The sequence below is a fragment of the Pelodiscus sinensis genome, chromosome 1 (genome assembly GCF_049634645.1).
Source record: "Pelodiscus sinensis isolate JC-2024 chromosome 1, ASM4963464v1, whole genome shotgun sequence".
NCBI lineage: Eukaryota > Metazoa > Chordata > Testudines > Trionychidae > Pelodiscus > Pelodiscus sinensis.
Window position 1 is genome coordinate 68,083,551 of NC_134711.1, and position 16,351 is coordinate 68,099,901.

Genomic DNA, 16,351 nt, shown 5'->3' on the forward strand with positions numbered 1-16,351 from the left:
AAATGCAAGGACTGCATTTGCCCCTCTCAGCACTACCGTGCTGCTCCTGCCCTCTGCCTTGGCACTGCCTGCCCTCTCCCCCCGCAGCTTCCTGCTTGGTGTGGAGGGCATGGGAAGAAGAGGAAGAGGGGGTGCTGATGTCAGGGAGCCCCTCCCTCCATCCTGTACCCCATCTCCACAGAACAGAGGGGGGCAGGGATGGAGAGTTTGCTGGATGCTTTTGGGACTGGTGTAGAGCCAGAGCAGGGGTGAGCCTGCCTTAGTCCCATGCACCACCACCACCCAGCAGCCACCTGTGGTAAGCAGTGCCCAGCTGGAGCCCGCATTCCAAATTCCTGCCCCAGTCCTGAACCTCTCCTGCATCCAAAACCCCTGCCCCAAGCCTGATAAAACTGAGGGAGGATAGGAGAGGGAGGATGGAGTGAGCAGGGGTGGGGCCTCAGAGAAGGGGAGAGAAGGAGGCAGGGCAAGGATATTTGGGTTTGAGGTAGATCCTTGATTGCACTTAAATTCAAAAAGTGATCTTGTACTTAAAAAAGTTGAAGACCACTGCTCTAATTCTCAACTGTTTTTTTATTTTTTTAATATAAAGTACCCTTCTTTCCAAAATAAAAAGTTATAAGTACCCCCAGAGCCAGGCACCCCCAGCCCTCCCGCTCTAACCCAATGTGCCTCCCCTCCCCCAGAGCCAGGCACCAACGGTAACCCTACCTTTGAAGTGCTTACTCCCGCCACCCAGCCCTGCCTCAGTGGCCTGTCTGCAGGGAACAAGTGGCCCGCCAACGCTGGGCTCGCCGTGTGGGGCTGTGTACTCCACTCCAGCCTGGCGCCCCCCTAGCTTGGTACCCAGGGGCAACTGCCCCTCCTCCCCCACTATGGCACTGATGGGGGGGAGGGGGTGGAGCAAACATTATTGCACCACTTCACCACCTTTTAGCTCCTCCCTAACCCTAACCCCCCCCCCCCCCCCCCCATTGGCCATAATTCCCAGCCAATGGGCACTATGGGGACAGAGCTTCCTGGCACTCCAGCTGGGGGATGGGGAGGCACTTGGAGCTGCCTGTCTTCTCCTTCCCCCCTCCCGCCCCCGAAGGGTTGGCCCAGAACACAGGGGCTTTACAGGCTGTAGTCTAAGGTCCCAGGCTAACAGAGTCTCATGAGCCCCCTAAACCCCCTTTCTTAATCCAGCCTTCCTGCTCAGGCTAGAGCAGCAAAGCTTTCTCCTGGACATGACAGCTCCCTTCTGGGGCTGGAGGAGTGTGCCTCTGCCCTGGCTGTGAGAACAGCACACTCCTCTGACCCTGTAGGGCTACGTCTAGACCGCGGTGCTATTTTGCAATATCAGATGTATCCCAAAATAGCTGTTCCACGTCTTTTGAACTAGCCCGTTATTTCAAAAGGATGTTTTGGAATAGCAGTTTATTTCAAAATTAGATCGAAATAAGATGACAATTTGAGCTACGCTAATTGTGATCTTATTTCAACCTACGGGTGCTGTGTATATGCACCCTGACTGCGCAACTTAGAGGGAACCTTGATATTGACCATCCACAGGCACACTTCCCTCCCCCCCTCCGCAATTCCCAGTGCCTGCTGAAGGTTGCCAAGCCCTGTCCTAAAGAAGACCAATGTATTAAGTGAACTTGCAGGGAAAAGTGTTGCAATAACCGTGATTATAGTACACACTAAATCAGATTCAACTCATTGAGCTATTAGCTTTACTGGTAATCAACTAGGTGCTCTCCTTATATATTGGGCTCCAATAATGTACAATAAAAATATTAAGGCCCCCAAGGCTGAGCTATAGCTAGTATTAGATATCTAATGCAAATTCCACCCAGAATGATTTAATGCAATTTAACCCCTTTTTCAGCAGCATCTTGGTTCCTTAATATAAATCACATTGAATATAAAAGTAAAATACAGACCTGCTAATGCCAGCTCATTTCAAACTTTAACTGAGATTTATATATCCATTATCTACAAAGCGTCATCTATAAGCAGTTTTATAAAAGGTAGCATTTTGCAATAGCTCTAAAGAGAGGCAGCAGTCCAAAAGAATCAAAGTGAAGGAATAGAACACATGCAAGATGACTAAGTTAACATTTGTTCCTCTGAATGCAAGCTAATTTAATGAACGTATGGCCAAATGAGAAGCAGGGTGAGTCTTTAGGAAGTTTGTCTGACCTAAAAAAAGACTTCAGATCAGCTTATGAAGTCCATCTTCACTGGAATAAACATAGACACAGGAGTACCTGTCTGGTTGCAACAGATACACCTAAACTTGGCAAAAGAAAATACTTTTCTACCAGAAAACACAAATTTGTCAAAATCCAAACATTTCACAGTAATTTATTGATTTCAGCTGAACTCAAGACTTTCAATGGAAGCTCGCTTGGTTTCCTGACTGATTGCTGGCCTGCTCAGATCCTTAGAAGCCTGGAGTTCCAGACAGACTGCCTCTGAGTTAGGACTCCCGGAAACAGAGAGCGGTCTTTAATCTCACACATTCTGAAAAGGTTGAAACAAAATTACACCACTTTTTCCATAACAGAGCAGTGAACTAAATCCAAATTTTTGAAATTCCTGTTCTTTGCAGAAAGTTTCAAAATTGTTTGCTGCTGTTTTAAATAGAAGGAATTTTTGAAGTTCTCCACAGACAAGGTACTTCCATTTCCAGCAAGCTCTTACAAAACTTAAGAACTCCTACTGATGTGACTAAGTGTCCCACAATACCTATTTGCACTCTGCCTTGTTACTGCAGTGAACAGGTTACTTACCCTTGCCCTACACTAATACTCCTCCTGGACAGAATACCAACCACTTCATACCCTTTTACAACCCACTAATACCTGTACATATATCACCCAAACCTTAAACTTCCACCAACCCATCACTTCATCAACCAATTGCTCTCATTTCCCATCTGATGACAACATCCATAGCAAGATGACCCTAGAACACAGCTACTGACAACTTATCAAATTCTGTATCAAAGTGATGCATCTCAAGGCACATGTGTATCTTTCCTTTGATAGTATATGTGGTGGGAAGGGGCAGAAGGGATACAGACCCTGATCTCCTCCTAAAACTACACAGCTCATCTAAATTGTTCTAGCTTATTCCTCCACTATTCAGTACATCTACACTGAACAGTGAAAGGAGTTCTAGTCCATGCAAGTAATTCCCAGGGTCTATTGCTAGGTCCAGGCTAAATACCAACCGAGTTAAAACGTAAAATGCTTGTACAGTCTAATTCTATTTCCTGGTTTTCTGAAGTTTTAATTTTGCTGAACTCTACATTCTAGAAGTGCATGAGCTATCAACCGGGCAACCTTAACACGTCATTAATGACATTTTTGCTATTCTACAAGTTTGATGATACTGTAAAACAGAAACCAGGAAAAGCCACTAGGCAACCAGATTTTGAAATGTGTGAATCAATTTCTGTAAAGCAGTTCCAATTATTTCATCAATAAATACCACAAAACTGAAAACCTCAGAGGCCAAACTTAAAGTAACTTCCAAAGGTACATTTTAACATGTCAACCCTATTTAATTCTCTTTACCAAGATTCCGCAAGTAAAAAACCCCACACCTCAAGGGAATTCAGTTCCTGATTTCTTCTCAAAGTTAGTTTCTGATAAACTACCTCCTGTGGCCTAATGTAAGTTGTATTAATACTATGTGTCTGAAAATGAAGAAACTGAGTGGTGTCGCCATTTCCACAAGCAGCAAGATTATAATACACAGATACTATAACTTCTGAATGACAACAAATTATACCTTTCTATATATCCTGTAGACGTTCCTACCAGGCCATCAAGTCTTTCCTGAAGGGCTGCAAGAATCTGAGGATTTTGCATCATCTGGACAGTCAGCTGTCGAGCTAAGTAAAACCATGAAAAGGAGAGGTTTTGCAAATGCATTATGCTAATCTTATAGCCAACCTGGAAAGGAACATATTTTAGTACTAGGGAAAGATGCCAGGTTGATAATCCCTGATATTCAAACTTTTGCAAAGGAAGTGCAACACAAATAGAAGCATTTCACACTTCCATTTCCCCACTGACTGTGCCGTAAATATTCTTTTTAAATAGTTAGTGACGATCCATCTTATTCTGTATTTGGAAAATCTAAAAGCTGACCATTCCAGAAAGATAAAACTTTGAAATTCTCATTTTATGAAAAGTTGTCCCAGTCATTAAAATAAGTTCTTGCCAAAAACACAGCTTTAAAAGAGGTAATCAGAAATGCAGCCCCCAAAAAAGTTGTCTCACAAATTTCAGACTAAATGATGCAAAGAAATACAGGATACAGAGATTTGTATTTGATGCTTTGGGAAAAGGCAGGGACTGTGCAATAAGTTAATGTTCTTCAAAAAATCATATTCGGTTTCTGAACAACAGTCAAAACTGGAATTGGATTCAGTAATTGCCCTACAAGATTGCATTGAAAAATGCTAGTAAAAGATGGGACTTATCAAAAAAACATAACATGCAGTAGAATCAAGCTGCCATACCAGTCCAGCAATGCACCTAAGCCATAGCAATCAATAAAGATAGCTATAACTGGTCAGTACCAGATTCTTCAGAAGTAGGTATAAGAAATCTGCAACCCCCTCACTCAGCCCTCCTCCCTTCACACCGCTCTCCCCCCGCCCCCCCCCCCCCCAGCTTTTTTTAAATAACTTAGTAGAGAAGCTTCTTTCTAACTGGACAAATCATGGACATTTATGTCCTAAAAACAATTGGTCATGTCTAATGTACTTGTGTTTTCATTATCCATATTTGAATACTGTATTAACTAGATGGAAATGTATATGCTGGTTTCTATTTTTTAACCAATTTCAGGTATTTGTACTACAGTAAACTTCCGATAATCCAGCACCTTTAGGACCCACGGGATGCCGGATTATCAAATATGCCGGACTATTGGAAGGGGGGGGGGAGAGAACTATGAGGGGTCTGGGATGGAGTTGGGGAGATGCGCCCCTCGGCGCTGCGGGACCAACCCGGCAGCACCCCAACTGCTCTGCCCCAGACTTCCCCAAGTCAGCTGCTGCTGAAACTAACCAGCGGCTGACTCCAGGAAGCCTGGGGCAGAGCAGCTGGGGTGCTCTGCCCCCGGCTTTCCAGAGTCAGCTGCTAGTCAGTTTCAGCAGCAGCTGACTTGGGGAAGTCTGGGGCAGATGGTGCCAGAATATCAGGAGTGCTGGACCATTGGATGCCGGACCACTGGAGTTTTACTGTAATTCTGATGGAATCATTTTGAAGCAGACTGATTATGAAATTAAGTGGGCAGTAATGTTCATTCGATTACTGACAGAAGCACTGACTGGTTGATGTTAACATAGGTAACATTTCTTGGACTGCTGTTGCTCATTTGAATGAGACCAGACACAAGCATGAACTGAATGATCATTAAAAATCCCTTTGAATGAGCAAAATATCCTTCTGGTTTCAAAATTTAAAAATAATATTTTTATCATTTACATTCAGTTTAAATTGAGAAGTGAAATCCATTTAACATGTCTTCCCAATCAAGTGAATTACAGCATTACCTTTACTGTTGGCATCCTCACCAGTTTCTTCTTCTTCTACTTCTTCAACATCTTCCATATCCTGTTGGTCAAGTTCAGCCTGTTCTTTGCTAGTAGAAACAGTCAATTCAAGAAGTGAGGATTTCTAGGTTTTAAATTTTAAACTAAAGAACTTGTATATTAATACAACTGAAAAAGATACACTTGTAAAAGCTGCCATTACAGATGTTGTCTAAACTAAGGCACTCTGTTTTGCAGTTTGTATTTTGCTCTTTGAACTTCTGTAACTTTTTCCACTGGCAAATTTGACCAAAATAGTGATGTTCAAATGTGGAGAAAACCCTTTCCCTACCAAAAATTTCACTTCCAACATCTTGAAGCGCAAATAGTTTAGTGGTTTGCATACAAGTCTAATAATTGGGAATCAGAACTCCAATCCTATCCTGGAGAAATGCCCTTTGTGAACTTGGTCAAATCATTTAACTCTCTACCTATGCTTCAGCATTACTCCGTCTAAATAACAGCACTGTTATTGAGGTTAAATCACAGAAACTGTTTTATACATAGAAGTTTTCATTTTTATCCTGTAAGGTTTTGCAACACTTTAAACTTACAATATCACTTTTGAAGACTGCTTAGTAACTAACACTACATAGTTAGAAGACTGACCAACAGCCCTCCATTTTGGCTCGGCACCACTGACAAAAAAAGAAAGACAAGGAAAGGAAAAGTCATGTTTAACATGACAGTGGTGTGAGTGATGCTGCTAGTTTTCATAATTTAGTACATTACCTACAAAATAAAATTGAAGTAATTAGAATATTGTTAGTTTATATTTTGCTTAATGACTGCTGTTACAGTCTCCAAACATGAATCCGTTTGCACATTTTACACCAACCTAATACATACCTTAAGGAAAAAAAAACTATTTAACGATCACAGCAGTTTAAAGCATGGGATTAATCAATACATATTATAATCGTTTTAGTCAAAGTAAATGTCCAAAAGAGTACACTTACTTATCAATGTCTGCCATGTTCTTAAACCTCAGAAAGCCTTTAAAAAAACAAAAACAAAACAGTATTATGATTTTATGTACAGAGACTTGCACATCAAATATCACAAATTAAAAATGAAGTTTAGGAACCACGTAAGACATACTATCATAGTTGTCAAAGCTTATCAGTAGCTTACGATATTGTAGTAACACTGTTACTATGCTGAGGTCACAGAAGTACCCATTTCTTAGGTGTGTACTCTGCACAGAATCACAAAAGTAAAGGGTTACTTCTTGAAGTTCCTGCCAGCCATCTCCAGCTCCCTGTGCTATGACAAGACCAACTAACCTAGATCACCCAACCTGTTTTTAAAATCTTCAGTGATAGAATCATATGCCTCTCTTTCGTTACTCTTTAAACCATTCCCCCCTCCGCCCAATATTCCCTAAAACCTATGCCAAGAAACAATACTCTTGGTGTACTTAGAGAACAACCAATCACCATTTTAAAATAACAGGTCTTAACATATTTGAAGATTACCATCAGGTCTGGCCTCTGGACATGGTTAGACTTAAGAAAACAAGACTAGCCATGTTCTTAAGCCCCTTTTCATGTTAGGTTGCCTAAGCCTTCCATCATTTTTGTTGTTCTCATCTATACTATCTCCGATTCATCCATCTTTGATAAAATGTGGTGCTCATAACTAGGGATGTGTAAGTAACTGTATACATGCTTACATGCAGGCTCCCAATATGTGCCGGTAACTAGATGTTAAATTGTGGATAATCAGCTCATCAAGTAGCTGATGGAATTTCCATCGACTACTCGATTAATCAATAAGAAGAAAACTGCAGAGCCACAGAGGGGTTAGCTCCCACTGCAGCTCTGCCTTTTAAATGTATTAAGAGCCGTCAGCAGCCCCGACCCAAAAAAGGTTCCCCGCCCCTGCTCTACAGATAACCTGCATGCAACACTTCTAGTTGTCTAGTCTAACCACTAACTTATTACAACATGTCAAGAGTTTTGAATGACAGATCAGACAGCAGCAATTGTTAAACTTCTTAAAGCCCATGGCTATGAGAGCTTTAGTCATCAGTGCCTTACAGACTTCATATGACCCTGCAGTGCTGTCTTGGCTCCACTGTGCACCAAGGCAGCACTGACATGTGAACTGAAGCAAAAGAATAAGAGGACCTTTTAAAAGTGCAGAGATAGGTCTTATGACTGGGCTCCCCATGCTCCCATTTTCCTTTGAGTTGTGCTAGTTCTCATAAACCAACAAGTCAACAGCAAACTAACAGGCCAGATTCACAATTACATTCCAGTTGTTTTCAACTGCCCTGGTGATACAACTGTAACCCAGTTGGGCTGGAGCAACTCCCTCCCATTTAATCGATTAACCAGTTAAACATAATGGTTAACCAGTTAAATGGGATTTTTTATTCCTTTGGCAAGCCCAATTTAAATAGAACCTCCCAGCATGTCAGTGACTGTCTTTAAGAACCAAAATAAACAGCTATATAAGGTTGATAACTACATATCTTCAAATCACTAGAAATACTGCATGGCAGCATTCTAAGACTCCCGTTGAGTGTTCATGTTTGACTTTAACAATTAAAACAAATTCCAAGAAATCCAAACACATTAAGATTATTGGGAATCCCAATCACAATTCACCTTACAATGTCTGTGTTTCACATCATTTTCCCCTTCCATGATATTAAGGAGGGAAACTACTAAATTCTCGGCAACAGGCTGTGGCCTTCTCCTAGGTTACAGTTAACTAGTTACCTGTTCACATCCCTATTTTGAACTGAAATCTGCTGTAGAAGTTATGAAGCCCTCTGTACTGTGTATTAAATGTATCTGGCAAAACACACAGTAAAGTTCAAACAGTGCACTTAGCACAGATCTGTGGCATCTTAGTAGCTGTTTAAGGGCTTCTTACTTAGGGGCTTTGTAGTCATATTCATGAAAAACCTACCTACCACCAGCAGTGGAATGGGTGTCAAGAAAAGAGTACACATCTTGTCACATGTTCTATAAATCTCATCGAATTGCTCTTATTCAGGAATGCCAACAAGTGCCTAAGATATTCTAAACCATGTAACTTAACAGAAGAGCAACTTTCATCTCCACTTGTTCTACCTCTTCTCTACTGTATTTCCACTACTGGAGCATCACACCACATAGCTATACACTGCAGTGAAATTATGGATGCAGCCTGCTTTCACGACTACAGCATATACATCAGACCATGTAACCTCTCTATTCCACACCCTACCATAAATGCAGAAATAGCCACACAGTCAAACCTGTGAAAACCACTTCCACATTTCACCAAGACACCATAGATTCTTGTAATTACAAGATGGCATAAGATTATGCAAGCATTGCCCTCAAAATTCCAGAATTTTAAAAAAATTAATTAAAAAAAATCAGTAGCAGTAGTCTGCTATGGTACATTAAAAACTAACAAGAATTGGAACTCTGTCCCTGGTTCCCCTTTATGTTGTCCTTTTCCTCTTAAAAGACATGAATTAGGGATGCAAATAAAATTATATCATTTAATTGCTTAATTGTTTAACAGTTTTAATGAGTAACCGTTGAAGGGTTTTTCTGGCCAGGACCGTTTTGCTGCAGGGGACTGCTTTTTCATATTACATCCAAAAGAGTCAATGGAAGACATTAAAGGTTGCAATGTCAAACACTCAAAAACTAGGAAATGCCAGAGTTAGAGGAGCCCACACAGCTCCCTTGGGCATGTTTATTTGACAGTCTTCAACTATACAATCTCATATTGTTTTTTCCCATAGAACTTTTAAACCTTGTTTAGTGCACATTCTGAACAGTACTCACTGAATTGGTAGCTACCTATATTTCGTCTTACTCATCATTCAGTGTGTCCCCAGTATACCATCCAAACCTTGCAATTATTCATTGCTTCATGAGCTTTATGGTACGCATTTTAGTACATTGGTTCTTTAAAAACATTAATACTTTTATCTCCGAAATGTCCCTTGATATGAAGTGACATTACCTAGATTCTACACATGGGAGAACTGACCGAGCTAAAAGCCAAGACTGTATGAAATCACTACTAGTTTGGGGTGCCCAGTTTGAAGTACCCAGTGTCTGATTTTTTTGAATGGAGTACCTAAAACTGTATAGCACTCCATATATTCACAGTAGGTATGTAAAAGTGTAACTGTTTAAACGGCTAACCTATACGCATCAGCTTATCGGTTTCTGTTAAGGTTTCGCACTGGTTCCTGCTCCAGGGAGTCAGCTGTCACTCCCAGGCTCTGCACTATAAAGATATACTGCAGAGACCACAGTGAAGTCAGCTCCCCAGAAGCATGGTTGGCAGCTGGCCCCACTCCGGAGGAGCTTGATTCACTGTGGCCTCTGCAGTATAAAACTTTTATATAAGATTTATACTGCAAAGCCCACAGCACATGTAACCACCAGAATTTTTAATAGTGACAGTTACACTTTAACATCCATAACACAACAAAGCTCCCTCTGACTTTGGCTGAAGCTGCAAGTGTGCGGTGCTTCTGTAAATGCTTCCCCCCCCCTCCCCGTAAGGATGTTAAATTGTGGTTTAACTAATCATATAAGACAATAAGACCACTCTGCAGAGTCGCAATGGAGGTAGCTCCAGGCTCTTGTTACATTTCAAAGGCTGAAGCACCACAGTGGGAACCGGCAGGAGTGGGACTGCTTCAGTCCCAGCTTGCACCCTTTCCCCACTGTACCTTTGCCTCCCCTGCTCCCTGGAGATAGTGCTGGGAGAAAACCAGCTTTTAAGCCAGCTCCCCCCCTCTCCCAACACCGGCTCCTGTGCCCCACCCTTGCTGCCTCTGACAGAGGCAACTATTGGGGGGGGATGGGGGAAGGGTGGCACTAGTTGAGTCACTACTGACTATCCAATAAGCTTTTGCTGAACTGATAATCGACTAGTCAATTACACCCCTACCCCCAAATTGGATGCATGGGGGGGGGGAGGGAGGACAGACAAAGGAGCATGTGAAAAGTTTTACTCTGTGTGACTTGCCTCTGGCACAATTTCTGTATTGTACTGGGCAAACATGGGTCTTCAGAGCAGCATTTAACAGCCTCTATGAAACAATCTTTTCTTTCTACAGTTCATCACCTCATTCATGATACTTTTCAACTTCTGCAACTAAAGTAAGGATGATTGACTATTCAACCCTTATTCCTCTTAAGAACATAGCCGAGACTGCACAATGAAGGTAGTTTGTTATGTGAAGATTTTAAAATACTAACAAAAGTGTAAGTCGTACAGAACCACACTGATGCCTCTCATCATGGATCATCGACAGGACTGGAATCATCAGATTCCCCAGCACTGTCCTCTATTACTTACGCTAACAGAGTAATTGGGAGCAACAGAAAGCTGTTAACTTTTCTGTGAACTTGCCACTAAAGGGGGATAGAGACATTCTGCCAATCGGTTTCACAGCTATTTGTTAGCAAAGGAGTCCTGAGATTCTAGAATAACTGGTTCTTTCCAGATTAGTGGAATGATCTAATGCAGGGGTCAGCAACCCATGGCTCAATATGGAACCAAATTTGGCTCTTTTGTCATTCCCAAAATACACCCAACTTTTTAAATTAAAATGAAAAAATAGTTCAAAAATTTTAAAATGTGTGATTACTGACATCAAGATAGTCTTTTTTTTTGTCTATTTCACGTTTAACCAGAAGTGATGTAAGGCGGTGCACTCCGGTAAGAACAGGCTGCACTCTGGCAAGAGACGGCTGTGGAACTCTGCTCATTTAAAGGGCTGGCTGAGGTCGCACTGTAGGGGATACATGCGCACTCCAAGCTGGGACAGTGAGAGGGGCGGGCAGGCAGCAGATGCTTCCATCTGGAGGCAGTGGCCAGGCTCCAGGCCTCATCTGATGGTCGCAGTCTGTCCACACATGCTGTGCTCCTGGGGCAGACCCTGCGGCCTGGCCATGGCAGTCTCACAACTCTGGCAACAGCCAGGCTGCAGCATCCCCGCTTAGGCTCCAGTTGCAGCAGCCTGGCCAACAAGGCGCCAGCCCCCACCTTGCCACAGTGTCCTGCCCTGGGCCCCGATCCTGGGGCAGGTCCTGTGGTCTGTCCCCATCTGGCCCAGTTTCCTGCAGGGGTGGAGTGCAGGGGAAGAGAGCCCTCTGCCTCTCTGCTGGATCGGACGTGTGGGGAACAAACAGAGAGAAAAATGGCTCTGTGCATGCTACCATTTTCGTTCCCTTGACGACACTTCATGGAGGCTTCTCCTGCAAATCCTTCCTGAGGGCTTCCTTCTGGTGAATGGGAGCAGTGGGAGGCTCTGTTACACGGTGTCTGTGACATGGTGCAAAATCCAGTAAGTGGCCCCCCCCCCACCCTCTCATGCTCAGACCCTGCACCCACACACCTTTATTCCCCCCTCCCTCTCTCATGGCCAGAGAGCCTGCTTCTGCACCCTACTTCCCACCCAGACCTTGCACCTTCACACCCTCCTGCACACCCCACTCCTGTCTAGGTCCTGCACCCCTATCCCATTCACTGGCAGCCCTGTCCCACACACTTAACCTCTCATTTTGGACCCCACCTAGAGCCTGTGGAGGGGGGCGGGGGAAAATGGAGGGCACAAAATCCATTAACCCTTGAACTCCAGAAGAGTACCAGGGGAGTGAGGTGTTTTAGTGGGGGGGAGAGGGCACCATCAGTGAGGGTTGGGGAGGGGTTGTGTTTTGTTTTTGTTTCTCACTTGTGTGGTCACCAATTGTGGGTTAGAACTCCAGAAGAGCCATATCTGGCTCCTTAGTGAGCCATAGGTTGCCAACCCATGTTAAATGCATGCAAGAAATCTTCAACAGGTTTCCAAGTCAGTCAGGAGCTAAACACAGAAGTCTTCAAGTGCATTTTGTAAAAATTTTCCATACATTTGTACGTAAAAGCTAAAACCTAGACAGGGTTTAGGTGGTAAGGAGCATTCATTCATTAACCTTATGCATCTGCAGGCCACGGTCAGCTAAGTAGCATTAAAAAATTATTTTTGATTAACAAATTTTAGTTATACACTACTTTAGAGCTCTGAGAATCCCAAAGCAATTTATAAATAAAACTCATCTATAACATGTACTATCAACCATCACACTTAGAGTAAAATGGGTGGCTGTTGTAAGATACTGCAGAGCAAATCTACAGTCCAAGACAGATGGAAAGTAGTTAAATTGAACTTATTTACCCAAACTAGAAAGTGACCAGACAACTGGTTCAATATCCTACTCTTAAAAGTCACGGGCTCTAACCACAAATTAGGAACCAGCTTTAATATTTCATCTGATGGCACTTCCTTAAATCCTAGTGACAGCCTGAAGTATTGGTTCAGTATCAATTTAGAAATGAATATACTGCCCACTTTGTTATTTTGTGAGCATGTGCAAAATCTGATTAATCCACAGATGAACACATTCAAAATCCAACAAGTTCCATCACTTTCTGGAGCACCTAGCTCTCCCTTAAGTTCACCATACAACTACTGACCAATTTAGGTTAAGATGGACAGATGCATAGCCCAGTTTACCATAGACAAATACCTAAACGTTTTTGAAACATCCAGTGGAGCAGAACTGACTTTTCCTGGGTGATGCATCAGAGATGGAAGCGGTCTCTTGCATCCATAGGGATAATACAGACTAATTCGACACAAGATCCCAACATTGTTTTTATTCCTTTGGCATCTGTTTAATTTCTAACATCTCTGAATGAATTTATTTCATGTAGTTAGTTTGTACTTTGGAAAATCTGATAATGGACAACTTCCTACCAAAGTCAATGATCTGCAGAAATTTAATTTAGCAACACTTGGTTACATTCTCAGGAATGTGATATCCACCTAGAATAGTAATCTCAGATCAAGAAAGAAGAGCTGCAGGAGAGCTCTGCCACACAAATGCACAATGCCTACCTCTATTCAATATCATCTTTTCACATAAGCGAACATCTTCATAAATGTGTAAATGATTAAAACAATTTTTCTAAATTTCTAAGAGACCTAAAAAGTCCATCTCCTGTTTCAATTTAAATTCAGTATAATTCTGGTAAGAGCTTGAAAAGTTTACCAGACACAACCCCCCCCAGGCAAGGCCAAGTAAGAAACCTAGTATCTCTACCTGCTAAAAAGGGTGCTTCCATACACTTTCCAGAGCCTCTACTCTCTTAAGCCAGACAGTCTACTTTTCTCCTCCTCCTCCCAGTGTCTCTGGTCTGCTAGAGATGGTCCGCAGCAGACCAGGGACACCGGGAGCAAAGCCGCAGCCGCGGCGGGGTCCCACGCCTCTGGCTTTGCTCCTGGTGTCCCTGATCTGCTGGAGACCCCCAGCAGACCAGGCTTTTGTTGTGGACCCTGGGGCAGAGCAGCTGGGGCACTGCCGGTTGGTCCCGCAGCACCGCTCTGGGCACTACTGGACCAACCCGGCAGCACCCCAGCTGCTCTGCCCCAGGCATCCCCAAGTCAGCCGCTGCTGAAACTGACCAGCGCTGACTACAGGATGCCCGAGGCAGAGTTGCTCTGCCCCAGGCTTCCTGGAATCAGCCGCTGATCAGTTTCAGCAGCGGCTGACTTGGGGACGCCTGGGGTTCTTAAGTTGAATCTGTATGTAAGTCAGAACTGGCGGTCAGTTTCAGCAGTGGCTGAATCTGGACGCCAGTTCCGACTTACATACAGATTCAACTTAAGAACAAACCTACAGTCCCTATCTTGTACGTAACCCGGGGACTGCCTGTACTCCAGTCTTCTGGTCTTTTGATTCCTCTTTCCCTGAGGATCTCAGTATTTACCTCTGCTGTTGGTGGTCTTAACATTTCCCAAGAAGCATGCTATACATGAATGCATTGAAACAGGAGATAGACTTGTTTTAGGTCCCTTAGAAACTTAGAAAAATTGTTTTAATCATTTACACATTTATGAAGATGTTTATACATGAATGTTCCATCCAGCAAGCTCCAAACAGCTAACAAATCTTATGAATTTCACTTTGCTACTGCAAAGATATTGAATTTTTGGCTACGCATTAAGGAAAATATCAGTACATTGATTATCCTCCGTTTACTTTCAGAGAGTTATTTTACCAACCAAAGAAGGTTTGGTTTTGTGTGTATGTTATTAAGCTGAACTGCCATAGAAATTCATGTTGTAAGTGCCTTCCTGGTTTCTTGGGATAAACTTAAAAAACAATAAATGGTCTGGTAGCACTTTATAGACTAACAAAACATGTAGATGGTATCATGAGCTTTCGTGGGCACAGCCCACTTCTTCAGATGACCAGAGAATATATTCTGATAGAAGTAGTATTACCCAACTGGCAACATTATAAAAACAACCCCTCTGCACTGCTTGGCACGTGCTCAGGTTATGGAGGTTACCAATACATCAAGTTTCCGTTTTGACAAGTGACCACTCCATAACCCAGACCATTACTTGGAATGGTGAGTAAGCACCAAGAAGGAGGAGCATGCAGCGCCCAACTCACTAGGTACCATGACTAGGGGGGAAGCTATGAAGTGACTAGAGCCAGCTCTTCGAAAGGCGGGGGGAAAGAAGAGGAAGGGGGAACAAGCTATCTGTCGCCAGGCTCTGAATCGCTGGGTCCGCCTGTCAGTAACAAGTTGCGCAGCACAGAAGCCGCCACGCTTCCCAGGGAGAGCGCAAGGAGCCAGAGCTAGCAAGGCACCTTCGCTACCCACCCCAGGCGCACACCCCCCACGACACTCCTCAGCCCACCCCCCCCCCACCGCACATAGCCCACTCTCCCCCCCCAGTCCGCCTAAGAACAGCCTCCCCCATCCACCCACCCCGCCCCCTAGCTCCCATCCCTCCCCGCAGGCACAGGCCGGAGCAGCGCCATCCCCACGTGCTGCGAGCAGGCAGCCTCCCCCCTCCCCGCCGCCAGGCCCGAGGCAGCGCGGCCTAGCGCGACCCCAGCAGCATGGCGGCCCCGGGGGAGGGGCAGACCCGGCGCTGCTCCCTGGGGAGGGGCAGAAAGGCCCCGCAAAAGGGGAGGGGCCCCGCGCCGCGCAGACACCGGGGGAGCAGACTCCGTCCGGCCCAGCCGCATCCGCTGCCGGCCCGGCCCTGCCCGTGGCGGCCCCTGCCTGCCGACCCCGGAACAGGGGCCCGGCCCGGCCGAGTCCCCCCTCGCCCGCCCGCCTCTCCCCGCCCGTCCACAGCCGGGCCGCTCATCCCGCCAACGGCCCCCGCCAGCCGCCTCCCCGCTACCTGCGCCGGGCCGGGGCTCGCAGTGACTCAGGAGCGAGGAAGAAGCCGCCGCGCGACTGGCGGTAAAAAAGACCCAAGCTCCCGCCGCTCGCGCTCATATAGAAATAACGTCACCACGTTGCCCCCTCCTCCCCCTTCCCCCGCGCGCCTATGCCTGTCCCTAGGCAACGCGCGCGCGCGCCGGGATGAGTGACTGGGCGGGAGCTGTCCGGCATCGGCCCCGCCCCTTTCCGTCCCGCGAGGGGTCGGACAACCGGGCGCGCGAAGAGGTCGGGCTCGCGGGCGGGGCACAGCCTCGGGCAGCCCGGCCGAAGCATGGGAAGCAGCTCGCAGAGCGTAGCGCGCACAGCCCCAGACCCCACATGTGGGCATCGCCTACGCCCTGACCGCAGCTGCCCGGGCCGCGTGAGATCTCTCCCACAGCCTCCTCCCCCCAGGTCCCACCTGAGATTTCACAGACACGCACAATGTGAGTGCAAACACGTGCCTGAGTGTGATCTGGCTCACACAGCCATCCCACCAAATCC

At 45.0% G+C, this 16,351-nt stretch overlaps 1 protein-coding gene across 3 annotated transcripts in view; it reads right to left on the reverse strand.

Moving 5' to 3' along the window:
* Positions 1-15,968, reverse strand: part of NAP1L1 (nucleosome assembly protein 1 like 1) — a 32,823-nt gene extending 16,855 nt beyond the window's left edge. Inside the window, exons 1-4 of one of the 3 annotated variants that reach the window (XM_075932097.1) lie at positions 15,825-15,968; positions 6,562-6,598; positions 5,564-5,652; positions 3,787-3,889 (exon numbers count right to left, since the gene is read on the reverse strand). In XM_075932097.1, coding sequence (XP_075788212.1) covers positions 3,787-3,889; positions 5,564-5,652; positions 6,562-6,578 — 209 coding nt within the window. In that variant the 5' untranslated portion in view covers positions 6,579-6,598; positions 15,825-15,968. The remainder of the gene's footprint in view (positions 1-3,786; positions 3,890-5,563; positions 5,653-6,561; positions 6,599-15,824) is intronic. The other 2 variants (XM_075932088.1, XM_075932102.1) reach the window with 2 other exon arrangements.
* Between the last annotated feature and the right edge of the window lie 383 nt (positions 15,969-16,351).